Consider the following 15,758-nt stretch of genomic DNA (forward strand, 5'->3'; position numbering starts at 1 on the left):
CTTAGGAAACATCAGAAAAGTTCTGTAGAGGTTGTGGAAGAAGAGAAAAATTTGGGGGAGCAATATGTAGTATCAGCAAAATATTATAGACTAATCCTTAGACCTTTTTAGAAAAAAAGAAAACTAGATGAGTGAGATAATGCACCTGAGTAATCCACTTGCCCCATAGTCACCCTTAACCTTCTGGAGCAAATGACTAATCCTCCTTCACTGGGGTCAATGAAGAGGAGAAATGTTAGGTGGATTCCTTACATCCAAATTTGGAACTGAAAATGTATTTTTCATAGAAACATTGTTACACATTTTAGTAAGATCTCAGTGTTGTTGGAATTATACTATATCACAGATAAATTCTGTTGAAAGTTAGAGTACCCTGAAAACTCTCCCATTGCATTTAATTTTATTAGAGGATTGAACTTTTGAAACTTTGAAACTTGATTCTTTGGAAACTAGGAACTGTTCTTCATGTTCTCCAAGAAAAGAGGCTTGATGTAAACCACCTAGATCCCCATTCTGCATGAAAAAAAATAGGCCCTGTCTATTCTGTCGTTCTTCTTCCCTTTCACCAGACCAGATACACTAACAGCTATTTCCACTTAGCCTCAAGCTTTTTGTAAGAAGAAATAAGATTGATAGATTGCTCACAGTGGTTTCTTTGATATGAATAAAAGGAGGAGGGACTTTAAAAGCAGAAAGAAGGAAGGGCTCTTGACACGATAGCCATATCATAATTGCCTAAATATCTTTTTTTTGCCATCAATTGTGTAAGTTATGGTATCCATGAAATAAGATATGCATGAAACCAGCACTGCTTAGGTTTTGGAATGCTATCGAGACATGGCAGTTCTGGTTTTGTTTTTATTACCTGGATAAAGATTAGGAGTTTTATAGTTTCTGAGAATCTGCCAGTCTGAGTTACAAAGTGATAGCAGCAGCAGGTCTGGCTTTCAATAATATCTAATTGGTAGGGTTTCACACTTAAGATGGAGATGGCGATGGCACCCCACTCCAGTACTCTTGCCTGAAATATCCCATAGACAAGGAGCCTGGTAGGCTGCAGTCCATGGGGTCGCTAAGAGTCAGACACGACTGAGTGACTTCACTTTCACTTTTCATTTTCATGCATTGGAGAAGGAAATGGCAACCCACTCCAGTGTTCTTGCCTGGAGAATCCCAGGGACCGGGGAGCCTGGTGGGCTGCCGTCTATGGGGTTGCACAGAGTTGGACACGACTGAAGCGACTTAGCAGCAGCAGCATACTTAAGAACAGCAAGTATTGTAAATCATATGTATGTTTGGGAAAGTAGCAAAATAACTTCTGTCCCCAGAAAAGTTTAAGAAAAAGCTAGAGTTCCAGGTCAAAAGTAAAAAAAAAACAAATTGAGGAATGAAACTTGACTTGGGCTTTTCCTTATCTGTGCTGTTTATGTAATATACATCAGTTATATTTGGGAATAAAATATCATTTAGGGTTTTCTCAGATACTGCTGCTACTGCTAAGTCACTTCAGTCGTGTCCGACTCTGTGCAACCTCAGAGACAGCAGCCCACCAGGCCCTGCCGTCCCTGGGATTCTCCAGGCAAGAACACTGGAGAGGGTTGCCATTTCCTCCTCCAATGCATGAAAGTGAAAAGGGAAAGTGAAGTCGCTCAGTCGTGTCCGACTCTTAGTGACCCCATGGACTGCAGCCCACCAGTCTCCTCCATCCATGGGATTTTTCAGGCAAGAATACTGGAGTGGGTTGCCATTGCCTTCTCCTTTCTCAGATACAGCTTCCTGATAAATGTCTCTCAATTCCAAAATCTCCATACTGTAATGTCTCTGCTTATTCTGTTGCTGGATAGTCCTTAAGTAATCGGTGGCACTCATTTGAGCAAGGAAGAATTCCTTAGGTTAGAAATAATTTGTGAGGTGTGTATCCAGCCAGGCCAGGATGGAAAGAGCTTCTGACTGTTGATGTAAACATTGGGGAATCATGTAGAAGAAAGGGAAATCTACCAGACCTCAAAGTTGTTTACTCATGTTAGGGATGGGGGTGGGGCATGAAGGACTATAGAAATGATAAATAAAAATGCAGTATGTTTAGGCCTGACCATTACTCCAGGAACTGGAGGTTAGAGTATAAAAGGTTCGTTTCTCCCTTTAGTGACTTCTTTTTTCTGTAACCCAACATTTTCAGCTTGTGTCTGTGACCAGTGGTTATAAAGTGATACAGATGAATTTAGTAATTCCCAAGATAGTTATTATTATCACTGTCTTCCTAATTTATTTCCTCATCTAAGCTTGGTTGTTTTAGTAACCTCCGTTTTACCCTGTTGAGGAATTGAATGCCTATCCCAACCATCCAAGGTGCCTTGTTCAAAAGGCATCCAAGTCCCAATGGCATCTGAGACAAGAACCCCTGAGAAATGGTCAAGAGGCTCTCAGGACTAAAGATCTGTGGTTATAAAAGGTTTGAGTTACAAGTTTAAGTAAGACCTAAGAATACATTGTTTTAGACCTACACACTCCTGACTACACTGTAGATTTCGAAAAAGTAGTCAGCGAAGATATCTGAATTAAGAAATCAAGAGAGAATTATAGGATATGGTCATTGACTTGGGAATCTCAGGCAGTTAGAATTTTCAGGATTCTTGTTATCTAGGTGTTAAAAAGTGAGTGCCATTTTTTATTTTAGAGGGACAAGATGCTTTTAAGACTAGCCCCAGAAAGATCAAAACTATAGTTGTCTAATAACTAGGATTGGCCAGAGGGCATAGCCAGTGTGAAAGGTTTAGATTTCAGAGTCATTTCAGAGACAGTTTTTTTCCTGAGGGAAGATGGTAAGTAGAACTTGCAAGTAGGTACAAGACCCATACATTTAATTGTGGAGTTTCAATCCTCCAGAAGGCTGTAGACATTATACTTAGCACTGTCCATTCTCTCAAGCCACTGACAACAGTCCCTTTTTTGGCCTTTTGGTTTACCCTTGACAGGACAGACTTCACTGGAGTTGCCACATAACCTCCTTTCTTGTAAATCTTCAGATAGCCAGGATCATGTTCTTACCAGTATCATCATTCTGATATAATGCCCCCTTAGCAACGTGTCCTTTGTACCTGGGGTGGACAAGTAGGCTCTACTGCCTTTGCCTTTCTTCCCCTGTCAGGCTAACCATTTCCTTCTTGAACCTCAAGACAACCCAAAAGGAGACTGAGTTATAAGAAAAGCACTTGGAATTTTTATTAAAATTGGTATGATAAAAACACTTATCTTTTACTTTCATTCCTAAAGCCATTCAGTGTCTTTGTGTCTGGATCCTCTATAAGGAATTTAGATGAGAAAAGTTCTTTTGCTGTGGTTTTGTCAACACTTCCATTTTGGTTTCTTCTTTATCCTTTGATTTGGATGTCTCTGTCTTCCCTGGGTGAATCAGAACAGACTTAAGTTTCTTTGGATTTCTTTGTTCATTGTAGAAAAGTTTTCTTAAATTTTCTATGAACTTTGTTGGAAATAGCTTAATTTTTCCTTTTCTTGTCCAGTGAACCAGACCGAGGAAGGCTAACTCCCTCCCCAGACATCATTGTTTTGTCTGATAATGAGGCTTCCAGCCCCCGTTCCAGCTCCCGAATGGAAGAAAGACTCAAAGCAGCCAACCTAGAGATGTTTAAGGTAAAAAAAAGAGATTCCTTTCATCATTTCTTGCTTCTACTATTCTTTTTAATTCCCTGAGAGTCCCATTTCTGGTTTTTTTCTTTCAGTGTTTACTTTTTGGATCTAAATAACTACAAGTGGAGAAGAAAGTTTGGAAAAGTGTAGTTTATCTTTGGAAAATGAAAACTTCATAATTCAGATCATGTAAACTCAACTCTTAGCTGGAAATACCTTCTATACTGTATCCTGGCTCTCCAAATATGGAGGAATTCCTAAGTTTTTATGTATTTCTGGAGGAAACATGGGTTTAAAAGATTAAGGAACATTATTTTCAAGGAAAGCAATATCTCCCTTTGGCCATTCTTCTGCCAGGAATCTGGTTAGCATTTATATATGATCTCTTCTTTCATTCTGTAAGCTATTTTTGAATACCTAACGAATACCAGGCACTGTGCCAGACTGTGTGCTAGGAACACAAAGGTAACAATTTCCATTGCACCTGTGCTTCTTGTGGAAGATGAAGGTTTTTGACCTAGAAGAATAGATCATCTTGCAGGAGTGTACTCTGAGTAACTGCTACTATAGCTGATAGTCTCCATGTTTCCTCAGGGGAAAGGCATTGAAGAACGGCAGCAACTCATCAAGCAGCTGAGAGATGAGCTGCGATTGGAAGAAGCCCGACTGGTGCTGTTAAAGAAACTGAGACAGAGTCAGCTACAGAAAGAGAACGTGGTTCAGAAGGTACTGTGCCCAAGAAATAAAAGGACTAGCAGAAAGCAAAGAAAAACAGAATGGGCTACCCCAGGTAGATTCGGCAGGGTGGCTCATTCTTCTCTGGTCCCCTGGGGTTTAGTCTCTAGGAACAGTGTTATTTTTTTATTTGGGGCCTTAATCAAGAAAACTATGCTTCTGTTTTTTCATTTTCCCTTCTGGTCAACAGGAGCTTCAGACTGACAAGGAGTTTTGAAAATCTAGAAGTGTACCAGATTTCTACCTCTGATTACTAGCCTTTTCCACTGTCTCATTTTCTCCTCTCTCCTAGACTCCAGTTGTACAGAATGCAGCATCTATTGTTCAGCCATCTCCTGCCCATGTGGGACAGCAAGGCCTGTCCAAGCTTCCCTCCCGGCCTGGGGCCCAAGGGGTTGAACAGAATTTGAGAACATTACAGGTATGTTACCCATAGTGTGATCTTAGTTTCAGGGAACTCTGTTATCCTATCTCGGTTTTGGGTCTTTTGTGAAGATCACAGAAAGAACCTGGCCTTGATAGACATGTCATTATTATCGATAATCCTGTTGGTCCTTAATGGCATGATTTAGTCTACAGTAGAAGGATGAATAACTGATCTTTCCACTGTAGTCTTTCTACTTCTTAGCCCTTTTCCATAGAGGGTTAAGATAGTTTATACCAAAAAAGCCAGGGAATTCCTAACTACTAATCAAATTTTACAGTGATGGCAGATTTATCCCATAGATCATTAGACAGAATTACCAAGTATGACTATCTTTCTACTTAGCTATATATTATAGACAGTGTTTTCTGTTTGGCATTTTGTGAGGCATTTTGCCACCTACGACCATATCTTTTCACACTTCAGGGTCACAGTGTCATCCGTTCAGCGACCAATACCACCCTCCCACACATGTTAATGTCTCAACGTGTGATTGCGCCAAACCCAGCCCAGCTACAGGGTCAGCGGGGCCCGCCTAAGCCTGGCCTTGTACGCACCACAACACCCAATATGAATCCCACCATCAATTACCAACCGGTAAGAGGGAGCCCTAATATGGAAACAGAAAAATCTTTTATTTGCTTTCCCTGTTGAAAAGGTCATAGATTTTAAGTTTTTGGACTAGGACAACAAAGGAAATTTTGGTGGGTTGGCAGTGGTCCCAAAAGTGAAATCATGAGGAATTTTATGAATATAGCATGTGCGTGCTTAGTCATTAAGTTGTGTCTGACTCTTTGCAACCCCATGGACTATAGCCCACCAGGCTCATCTGTCCGTGGAGTTTCCCAGGTAAGAGTACTGGAGTGGGTTGCCATTTACTCCTCCATTGGATCTTCCCAACCCAGGGATCAAACTCGAGTCTCCTCCATCTCCTACATTGGCAGGCGGATTCTTTACCACTGAGCCACCTGAAAAGCCCACATGAATATAGTAGTAGAGAAAAAGGGTTATATGCAGAGAAGGGTTATGAGCAGCAATAAGCTAAAATATGTCTAGAAGAAAGAACTAGAGGGATCTAAGGAATAAGAAGCATAAAGGATGTAAAACAAAGAATCCTGAATCTTTGCAGTTTTAGTTCATAGCCACTGTCATTCTCCTCTCCTGTGTGCCAAAATCCTTTTTCAGTGGAGAAGTGGGACACCTCGTGTCGTTTTCTGAGTTTGGGGGAAGCTGTGTAGGTCAGACTAGGATCAGGTAATGTTCTCTGCCACGAAAGTAAAAATTGATGCTTTCTCTCACATATCATCACTGACCCCTACACTCAATCTGTTTCAGCAGTCAAGTTCTTCTGTTCCCTGTCAGCGCACAACATCCTCTGCCATCTATATGAATCTTGCCTCCCATATCCAGCCAGGGACCGTGAACAGGGTGTCCTCACCACTCCCCAGCCCCAGCGCCATGACAGATGCTGCCAACTCACAGGCTGCAGCCAAATTGGCTCTTCGCAAACAGCTGGAAAAGACACTCTTGGAGATTCCACCCCCTAAACCACCTGCTCCCTTGCTTCACTTCCTGCCTAGTGCAGCCAATAGCGAGTTCATCTACATGGTAGGCTTGGAGGAAGTCGTACAGAGTGTCATCGACAGCCAAGGTAAGGCTGTTTGTTGGCCAGTCTTTTTATCTAAGTAAAAGGTTGCCAAACTTGATTAGTATGGACAGAGTATCACATGATACTGTGTAATATTAAATAACCTCTCCCTGACTTTTACCAAACCACTCCCATCCTTTATTCAGAGGCTATTTAGGAACAGCATATCAAAAAGCTTATTTATTTTTGGCCACACTGGGTCTTCATTGCTGCATAGGGACTGTGTCTAGTGGCAGCAAGCAGGGGTTGCTCTCTATTTGCAGTGTGCAGGCTGGAGCCCTTTGACTCTGACACACATTTTCTTCTCAATATTGCATAATAGGAAATCAGAAAACTTGGGTTTTTATCATCCCAGTTTTGTCATTTGGAGCTGTGTTTCTTAGACTTAGTTTCCTCATTTGTAAATAGGGATCAGTTCAGTTCAGTTCAGTCGCTCAGTCGTGTCCGACTCCTTGCAACCCCATGAACTGATGGTACTATCTAATTCCCTAAAGTGATACTTTGCAATCAAATGAAATGTAAATATTTTATAAATTTCAGAGTCACTTTTTTAATTCAGCAGAGTAAACTCCTGGAAAAAGATTCATCTGATGAAGAGAAACAGGAGATGGAGTGGAAATGTGAGACCACTGATTATTATTTTTGTTGGCATCTAGGGAAAAGCTGTGCCTCTCTTCTGCGGGTCGAACCCTTTGTTTGTGCCCAGTGCCGCACAGACTTCACCCCTCACTGGAAGCAGGAGAAGAATGGAAAGATTCTGTGTGAGCAGTGTATGACCTCCAACCAGAAGAAGGCTCTAAAGGCAGAACACACCAACCGGCTGAAAAATGCTTTTGTTAAAGCCCTACAGCAGGAACAGGTAAGAATTCTGACTTCTCACCAGCCACCTGACCAGGTTGGATTTTACCAAAAGGCAGTTCTTTCTAGTTTAGAGGAGTTGTCTGTGTGAACACTACAGTCCAGGTGATCTAGGTTTCTGAAGCGAAGTTCCTTGAACCTAGAGGCCTGAGTTCCCTTTATACCCTTCTTACCATTCTGCCTTTCCCATTTCCTTTTGACTACTTCTGATTGAGTAAGAGTTTAATGACACATGATGTCTGAGGTTAAGGGAAAGGGACAAAGGGCTGAGAATCTTGGCTTTCCCTGATAGCACTGAGGAAATTCCTCTATTATTGACTTCATTTCCTCAAACAAATGGATTTTGGTGAAAAGGATTTATATTTGTACTAGAACTGTCTTTTAGAGAAGTAATTATCTGCAGTCCATATTTGACAAAGAAATGACAAACGAAAGGGTAAATTATAAAGTAGCTCAGTGAAGATTAGTGATTGCTAGTGTGTGTGAATTCTTCATACATTATTAATAGAATGAGAATATCTTGGAGCAGGGAAGAGGTATTGGGAAGCTCAGATTATTTTCTGCCCCACCACCCATCAGACCCCTCTGGGTAGCATCATGGGTCTTCTGGAAAATGGGTAGATAGGAGTCAAAAATAAAACTTCAGTAACTCATTGGCCTTAATTAATTACATTAGTCAGCTCATCACCACCACCTAGATCTCCAGCCAGCTTCTGAGAGCCAGCTTTCCTGGGGAGAGGGACTCCTTAAGTATTGAAGCATTGAGGTTGCTGTACCCAGAGATCCTAGTGCAACTACCCCACCAGACTCTTTTGCCTTTTCCATATCCCTCCAACTGGCTGGCAGCATTAGAGATAAGAAGACCTCTAGGTTTTTTGGTTAGGAAGTTGGGCGCTGTCCTGCCCAACTTGACCTGATGACTCCCAACAGGAAATTGAACAGCGATTACAGCAGCAGGCAGCCCTCTCCCCAACTACGGCTCCAGCTGTGTCCAGTGTCAGTAAACAAGAGACCATAATGAGACATCATACGCTCCGGCAGGTGAGGATTTCTCTTGAGGTTTTGTCAGTCATTTATTACAGTTCGTCCTTTGTTCTGTGGAGAATCATGTTGCTCTTCTGTACTCCCATATTCTTTCCTCCCCCTCACACCTTCCATCGTGGCAAAGTTATGACTGCTCGTCTCCTCCTCATTGCAGGCTCCGCAGCCCCAAAGCAGCCTCCAGCGTGGTATTCCCACATCTGCCCGTTCCATGCTTTCCAACTTTGCACAGGCACCCCAGCTGTCTGTGCCGGGTGGCCTCCTTGGTATGCCAGGTAAGAAGGGTTGATCTGAGAACTTTTCTCGGGAATTGACCGGCTAGTTTGCAGTTCTTTAGCAGCTCCTTTAGGTGATTGTTCGGTCTTTTGTTTTCTGCTCTTTCTTTAGGCCATCCTCCCTTCACTCTTGTTACTCGGCAAACGTTTGCTAAATCCATATTACATGCCAGGCACAGTCCACTAAGGTTTTGGTGGTGAAAATGACATGGTCCTCTCTAGTGTGCCCTTTTGGTGGGCATGTGGTTATTGATCTCTTTTGGCCAGAATATCAGGGTTAACTGTCCTGATCCTGGTTGAGTGACCTAGGGAAGTTTCTTCAGAGTCAGCAGCCCCCAAACCAAAGCTGATTCAATAATTCCCCTCTCTTTGTCTTGATTATTTTCCTCTCACCACTATTTTCTTTGACTCTTCTATACCATCAAGACCATGTTGATTAATCCTGGTAGGTTTGAAGTTTGGGGAAGGCCTCCCTACCTAAAGCTGGGGAGCAGGGTGGGTAGTTGTTACTGAAATAAAGCTTAATTGAGTCTGGATGGATGTAGACAACTTCTAGTGTTCCCTCTGCATCTCCAAGACTGCAGCCTCAGGGTATTGCGGAAGAAGGGATCATTTCTTTTAATACCTGCCTCCACTTTTGTCTCCTGGGTCTAGGTGTCAACATTGCATACTTGAACACTGGTATTGGAGGACACAAAGCCCCCAGTCTGGCAGACCGACAGCGGGAATACCTTTTAGACATGATCCCTCCCCGGTCTATATCGCAGTCCATCAGTGGACAGAAATAACGCCTGTTCCACTTATACTGCCCCAACCTTGAACCCTTTACCCATCTCCTCTCCCATTGTCCCCAGCTTCCGTCGCATGCAGTGCCTGTACTGGTGCCTACCATACACGGAAAACAAAACAGAAAAACAGAAGACACAAAGTAGGAATCAGCAAGAAAACACACGCCCTGCCCCGCCACCTCCCCTTTATTTTACACTGCTGCGATCTGTTCTGCCACTTTCTCTCTTCAGTTTTAATAGCGAGGTGGATCTCTGCCTCTGATAGAGGTCAGAATGAGGTCCTGGGGAGAAATCTAAGCCCTTGGATGTGTGTTTCTAAAGTTTGTTTTTATGCTTTAATTATTATTATCATTTTTAATGATGTTGTGTGTCCTCCCTTTGTTCAGTGGACGGTTAAACCTTTTTATTTTCACCCAGTATTTTTTTTTTTTTCTTTTCTTTTGTCTTTTTTCTTTTTTGTAAACACAAATGACATTCAGTTAAGTGATAGGAGCATTGCAGTAGGGTCCCCAGCTGCCAAGTAGGACATGACTGGGAGTGTTAGGGGCAAAAGTTTTTAATGCACTTAACCCAGGGTTGGGGGGAGGTGGTGGCATCAAACAGGGAGGAATAGCACACCAGCTATGGGGTGTCTCTGAGCTGGACAGTTCAGAAGGCAGTGTTGACTATTGAAGTTGGGCTCTAAGAATGAGGGGAAAGAGCCTGGAAGGAGAAGCTTTAAAAGTTAACCACTCTAAAAGTGACCCATAAAGAAGAGAGAGAAAGGGGCATGACAGTGAACATCATGTTGAGCCAAGGAGGACTGAGACCACGTCCTAGCCTTCTGGATGCTGGGCGAATGAGGTTAGTCTCCTGACCCCAGTGGAAACGCAGAAGACTATTCCAGGCCAACTAGCCCCAGATTATTTCATCTTATTTTTTTGTAAAGTTCTCCCCCATCCCCATCTCCTTTCTTTTCTTTTTTAAAAATCCTAATCTGCCCTCAGTAACCACAGCCCCATCTGTAATATAGAGTGGCTGTTCCCAGCTTGACTTTGCTGGGTGTCCTGGAAGTTGGATGGGCATGAGTGAGTGAAATGTCAAAGGGAGGAAATAGAGGGAGAAAGAAAGAGAGGATTCCCTCCCAATAGTTGCGACTTTCCCATTTGTCTCTTTACCTTCTGAGCGCCAGGAGATGAGGGTGAGGGCACCTAATCAGGTGGGAGCCCTACCCTGGCCCTGCTGCGCTAACTGCAGAGCTGACCGCTCACAGCTGAACAATTCATGTCAAAACCAATCCTGGACCTGTGCTATAAAAGTAGTTGTTGTCTTTTTTCTCCCCAGAATTCTATAAATTTTGCTTTCTTGTTTGTTTTTATTCTTTTCTTAAGTGCTACTAATGTAGAGAATGAATTGAATTGTGCAATGTTGCTGTTCTGGGGATTGGGGAGATTAGCATCCCATTTGCCCACACCATGGGGGACAGGGGAAGGGACCAGGCTGTTTTTGAGGTAAGGGAAGCCCATTAAAGGTAGGGGTTTCTGCTCACTTCATAGTGCATGTCCACCTGCCTCTCCAGCTCTAATAAAAGCTGCCAGAGTTTGAGGAAGGGATACTCTCAGCAGAGAGGTGTGAAGAGGAGTGTAATATTTTGCCCTTGAAAGCCACCTGGAGAGGTTCCCCCATTTTTATTTTTTAAAATTAAATAATTTTTTAAAGTAAGAAGGCACTTTTAAAATTAACACACACACAAACTGCACATCCTCCCCATAAAGTTTGGGGAGGGGATAGGAGGAGCTGGAATCAGGCTCAGTTCCCCCCACACTGGCTTCTACTCCCCATACTCCAGAGCCACTGTGGGTGATTATACTGGCCCTACGGGCCTTCCTGGCTTTTTTTCTTTCCTCCCTTTCCCCCAATTCATTGAGCACTTAATAAAGGAGCAGAGATGCAGCCTGTGTCTGGGCTCCCCAGTGGTGAAATGATCTGGAAGCTAGACGCTAGTAACAGGTAGTGATGGGGTTGTTTCGAGTATTTTTCTGGGGAATGTGGAACCCCTGACTAAGTGGTGGGAGAGGGAGGGGGGTTAGTGGAACTGGGTCTGGGATTATTTTAAAATTATATATATATATATAAAGATATATTCTTACATCTTTCCTTTGCCCTCTGTGCTTTGAAAGCACTGGATAAATCGTTTGGTTTTGCTTTTCTCTCTTCCACAAAATTGGAAGCTTTTTAAAAAATATTTTCCCTGCAAGTCATCTTGCCTTGTGGCATGTCTGTCTAGCCTCCCTCCCCCCACCCCATGATGAAGTGCCATTTCTGTTATGTCTCCCCTCCCCCAGCTCAGAGGTGCTCAGAGGTACGAGGTGCCCGAGTTTGTCAGTTGAGATTAAAAGTAAGGAACAGAGAATGTGCAATACCGTCTGGCTGGGGGCTGTCCCTGCCCTGAGCTGAATCCCTTCCCTGGGAGCCAGGCCACCTTTGAATGGGGTTTGGAAGTAAGATGTGTAGAGATGGGGATGATGGGGAAGGAAAGCCTGTAGTCGCCTGCCTGCCAAGGTGCTGAGGCGATAGGGGAGAGGGTGGAGTCTTCCCTGTTTTTATCCCCTCAGGGTCAGTTACATAGAGGCTGCTTGTTGACTGGTATAGCTCCGTGACCCTTTGCTCAATTGCTGAGGTTTGATTTCTTACCCTCTCTTATCCCCATTTTCATACCCTTCCCAGGGATTAGTGACGGGGGTGAGGCTCCTCTAATCATGGTGAAGTATTAGCCTTCCACCTCCTCCCTTCTCCTCCCTCTCCCCCATCCTGTCTTCCTCATTTCTCTCCTTTTTCATCACTGATTGCCTTGTGTCCCTCCAAGTCTGTTGTTGCTGTCCATCCCCAGGCCTTGGGCCCCATAGACACTAAACCTCATGCCCTAAAGATAGGAAGAAAGACCCTCTGTACAGAGTTATCCTTCACCCCTGGAGCACTGAAGCTCAGGGTGATACTAGAGTGAGGATCCCACCAGTTTTGCCTGGCTTCCTCCATCACCAGAGGCTTAAAAAGTAGTAGTTTATGGACAGTGGCTTACTCTCTCTAAGCCTGATACAGGTGAATGAGCGGTAAGGCTTTGGTAAAACTGAGGGACAGAGGTCCTTATTTGTCTTTTTTTTTTTTTTCTTTTTCTTTTTGTCATTTGACCACAGCATCTGGACTTCTTTCATCCCTGGAATAAGTATTTTTCCACATTTTTTGGATGTATGTATGGTAGACAATTTTTTTTTAAGACACAGAGATAAATGTTTTCCTGCTTTGGTTACCTTTCCTTTCCCCTTTAAAAGGAATTAGCTATAGAACTGCTTTGTAAAGATGCTTCTTGATATTTTACTTTGGTTCCTTTTCCCTAACCTCTCCCTTTTCTCCCCACTTCTCCAGAAGGCATAACCTTCTCTCCACACCCCCTACCCCCACCCCAGTCCTAGGCTCCTTTCCCCTCCAACAAGACCTTCATTAGCTTATGATATTTGCTGCCGAGATGTTATAACAAGGACTCATTCGTGTATATAAGCTATTTCTTGATCCATTTAAAAGGAATTGTACATTGTGTAGAAAAAAAAAAACTGAAAAAGAGAAAAAAAAGCCCTAGCCATGGATATTGTGAAACTGTGTTATGTCATTTTGTAATGTGCCCGTTTGTGTATGATCCGTGCAAAAGGGTTTCTGGGGAAGGGGAGGGGGTAGGGAGGCAGGGCTGTGGAGGGTGGGGAGGGGAGTGGGCCGGGCCCAGCACACTGAGACTGGCAGCTGCTCCAACCCCATCCCTCCTTAGAGATGCCACCTCCCCCACCACCCACCCCTAATTTGTGCCTTGCCTCCCCACCCTGGAGTAGTCCCTCCGGGTCACCAGCACTGCCTTGGCAGAGCCCACTCCCTACCCTAACCTGCCCACCCTCCCTACCCCCCAGCATTAGGTTGAGACTGTGGGGAAGTGCTGGGGGTTGGGAGGTAGCCGAGGAATGGGGCAGTTCCCGGGGGCATTGAAACCAAGTATTATTATGAATTGTAATTGTATTTGCACTGTTTTTTTTCTCTGATTGCATCAGCATATATACAATATACCTATATAACAAAATTCAGTGTCAAGCTTTCTTATGCAAGGGATTTCCCCACCCCAAAAAAATAACCTAGTTTCATGGGCCTTTGAGGGTGGATTATCAGGGGATGATAGAAATAATTTAAACAAGTCATCCTAAGAAAGTCTCCCTTAGGGGAGAGCCATATCCATCTGTGCACAGTTTTAGGGTTTGCAAATTGGGGTGAGGCTGGGTTACTGCAAAAGCTGAGACTCCTAGTCCAGACTGTGGAGAGTAAAGAGAACCACAGCACAAAGCGGGTGGGATGGTGTCACAGTCTGGAGACCCGGGGTTTAGTCTCAAGCTTTCCTGCTGACTTGTTATGTGACCTTTGATAGAGCTGATTTTTGGGGTCTCAGTTTTATTTGTGAAGTGATGGCAGGCAGGGGAGATCCTCTAGCCACCAAGTTTGTAAAGCTTTCTTCCCCACCTGAAAACAAAACAAGTTGAGGGGAGGAAAGTGTTGGGCTGAAAAACCAGGGAGGAAACCAGAGTGGCTAGTGTTGAAGTGGGTATGTGTGTGACGGTGCCCTTGGAGAGCTGCCAGGCCCCTGCTGTTCCTTTTGGTTTAGGAAGGGCAGCAGAGTGATGTTTCGAACTTCACTTAAATCTGGGACATACTTGCCCTCATGCTCTAGTTACCCAAGGGCAGGAACCAGGCCCCAAGCCCCACCTCACAAGCAACTGCCCTCAAGGGTGGTTGACCAATGAATACCCCAGGTTGGTGGTCACTCACACCCTTTGTGAGCTACAGAATGCAGATCTTTCCCCCATTTCTTGGTTGGAGAGCTCAGATACAGTCCACATCTTGTCTCCTTCCCTCAGATATCATCTGAACCCCCTTAAAGGCAGCTCTCTCAACAGCTATTTCCTTCAGGGGCCCAGTTCCCCCACAGCCTGGGCTGAGTACTCCCACTGTAGGTTCTTGGCTGGTAAAGCCTGGAGAGGATATAGGATGGTGGGTGAAGCCCTGGTGAAGGTGGAAGGATAGATTGGTGGTGGGGGGTGGGGAGCAGGGAGGTGGGATGGGGAATGGCCTTCTCTGAATGGGGTGGGTGGGAGGGGAACAAGACCCTTTTGCACAACTCTTTAAGTTTCCTTTTTTTTAAAAAAAAAAAAAACTCATTCTGATTTTCTGCATTGTGTTTGGGAATTAAAATGAAAAAACTAAGACCAATAGAAACTGGTTTTCAAAAAGGCAAATACACTCCCATCTGTTTCAGATGCTGCTGAGCATTTCAGCAGTGACAGATTCAAATAATAAGCTAATTTTTGGAGAAAGGATTAAAAGAAAAAAAACTTTGTAATATTTATCACTTGCAAGCTATGTTTAATAAAGAAAGGAATGGTTTCTAAACTTTCCTGTGGCTTGTGCTTTAGTCATGGTGGAGGGTGGGGATGGCAGTTTGGTGGGAGAAATTTTAGGGGCGATTTGGAGGTTGGCTATGATTTATACTCCCTGAAGTCTCTGGGGTACCTTTACAGTTTGTGTCCTTTCTTCAGTTGTGAGGGTTTAAAACCCTTAACTATTTGTGTATTCTTGTTCCCCTCACTTTTATGTAGATCCATGTTCTGGAAGCCACTGATCCCACTTTAATTACCTGAGGACTTAAGGTCTAAAGGTATCCTGAAGGAGGCTGCATTTAACCCAGAGGCTGGACCTCCATCATGTCCTACGGAGAGGTGTACCCTAGTCGTCCTTGGCCCTTCTCGTTAACGCTGCTCTCGTCTCCAGTAGCAGTTCTTCGTAGCATGCTGGTCTCTCCGGGGGAACCTTAAAACAGCCCACACTGTTCTTAGCAAGCTGCATAATATGTACTTCCTTAGTCAGAGGGCAGCATCCCCTGAAAGATCTGCAGCTGCTCTGTCCTACTATGTCGCTAAGCCCACTCCCCCAAGTTCTCCTTTCAATCCAGAACATTAATCAGATCCTAATTTATTTTTTCCATCTTGGTTTAGTTCCAGGAAAGCATTTAGACCAGGCCCACCCAGAGGAGAGGATAGCACTTCCTCAGGGAGCTGAAGTTTGGGGCTATTCCTAACCTCTTGGTCCTCTGCCACATTGTTTAGTCAAAGCTGCTGCTGCTCCTTGGACGGCTGGGGCGGGGCAAGGCCCAGCCTTGCTGGAGTCTTGTCATTGGTACTAATGTCATTCTACAAGAGCACAGGGGAGACAGTGATTGGGATCCCACCAAGACCAGCAGATTGAAGGAGAGCCTGGGGTTTTAGTTTTAGGGCATG

The 15,758-nt window shown here is 44.0% G+C and overlaps 1 protein-coding gene across 5 annotated transcripts in view; it reads left to right on the top strand.

Annotated features, from left to right (window-relative positions):
• Window positions 1-14,874, top strand: part of GATAD2B (GATA zinc finger domain containing 2B) — an 83,739-nt gene extending 68,865 nt beyond the window's left edge. For 4 of the 5 annotated variants that reach the window (XM_061405207.1, XM_061405223.1, XM_061405233.1 and 1 more), the window contains 9 exons: window positions 3,522-3,651; window positions 4,243-4,374; window positions 4,676-4,804; window positions 5,234-5,404; window positions 6,143-6,458; window positions 7,112-7,314; window positions 8,244-8,354; window positions 8,512-8,629; window positions 9,284-14,874. In XM_061405207.1, the coding sequence (XP_061261191.1) occupies window positions 3,522-3,651; window positions 4,243-4,374; window positions 4,676-4,804; window positions 5,234-5,404; window positions 6,143-6,458; window positions 7,112-7,314; window positions 8,244-8,354; window positions 8,512-8,629; window positions 9,284-9,417 (1,444 nt within the window). In that variant the 3' untranslated portion in view covers window positions 9,418-14,874. The remainder of the gene's footprint in view (window positions 1-3,521; window positions 3,652-4,242; window positions 4,375-4,675; window positions 4,805-5,233; window positions 5,405-6,142; window positions 6,459-7,111; window positions 7,315-8,243; window positions 8,355-8,511; window positions 8,630-9,283) is intronic. The other variant, XM_061405215.1, reaches the window with a different exon arrangement.
• Window positions 14,875-15,758: the final 884 nt, after the last annotated feature.

The sequence above is a fragment of the Bos javanicus genome, chromosome 3 (genome assembly GCF_032452875.1).
Source record: "Bos javanicus breed banteng chromosome 3, ARS-OSU_banteng_1.0, whole genome shotgun sequence".
NCBI lineage: Eukaryota > Metazoa > Chordata > Mammalia > Artiodactyla > Bovidae > Bos > Bos javanicus.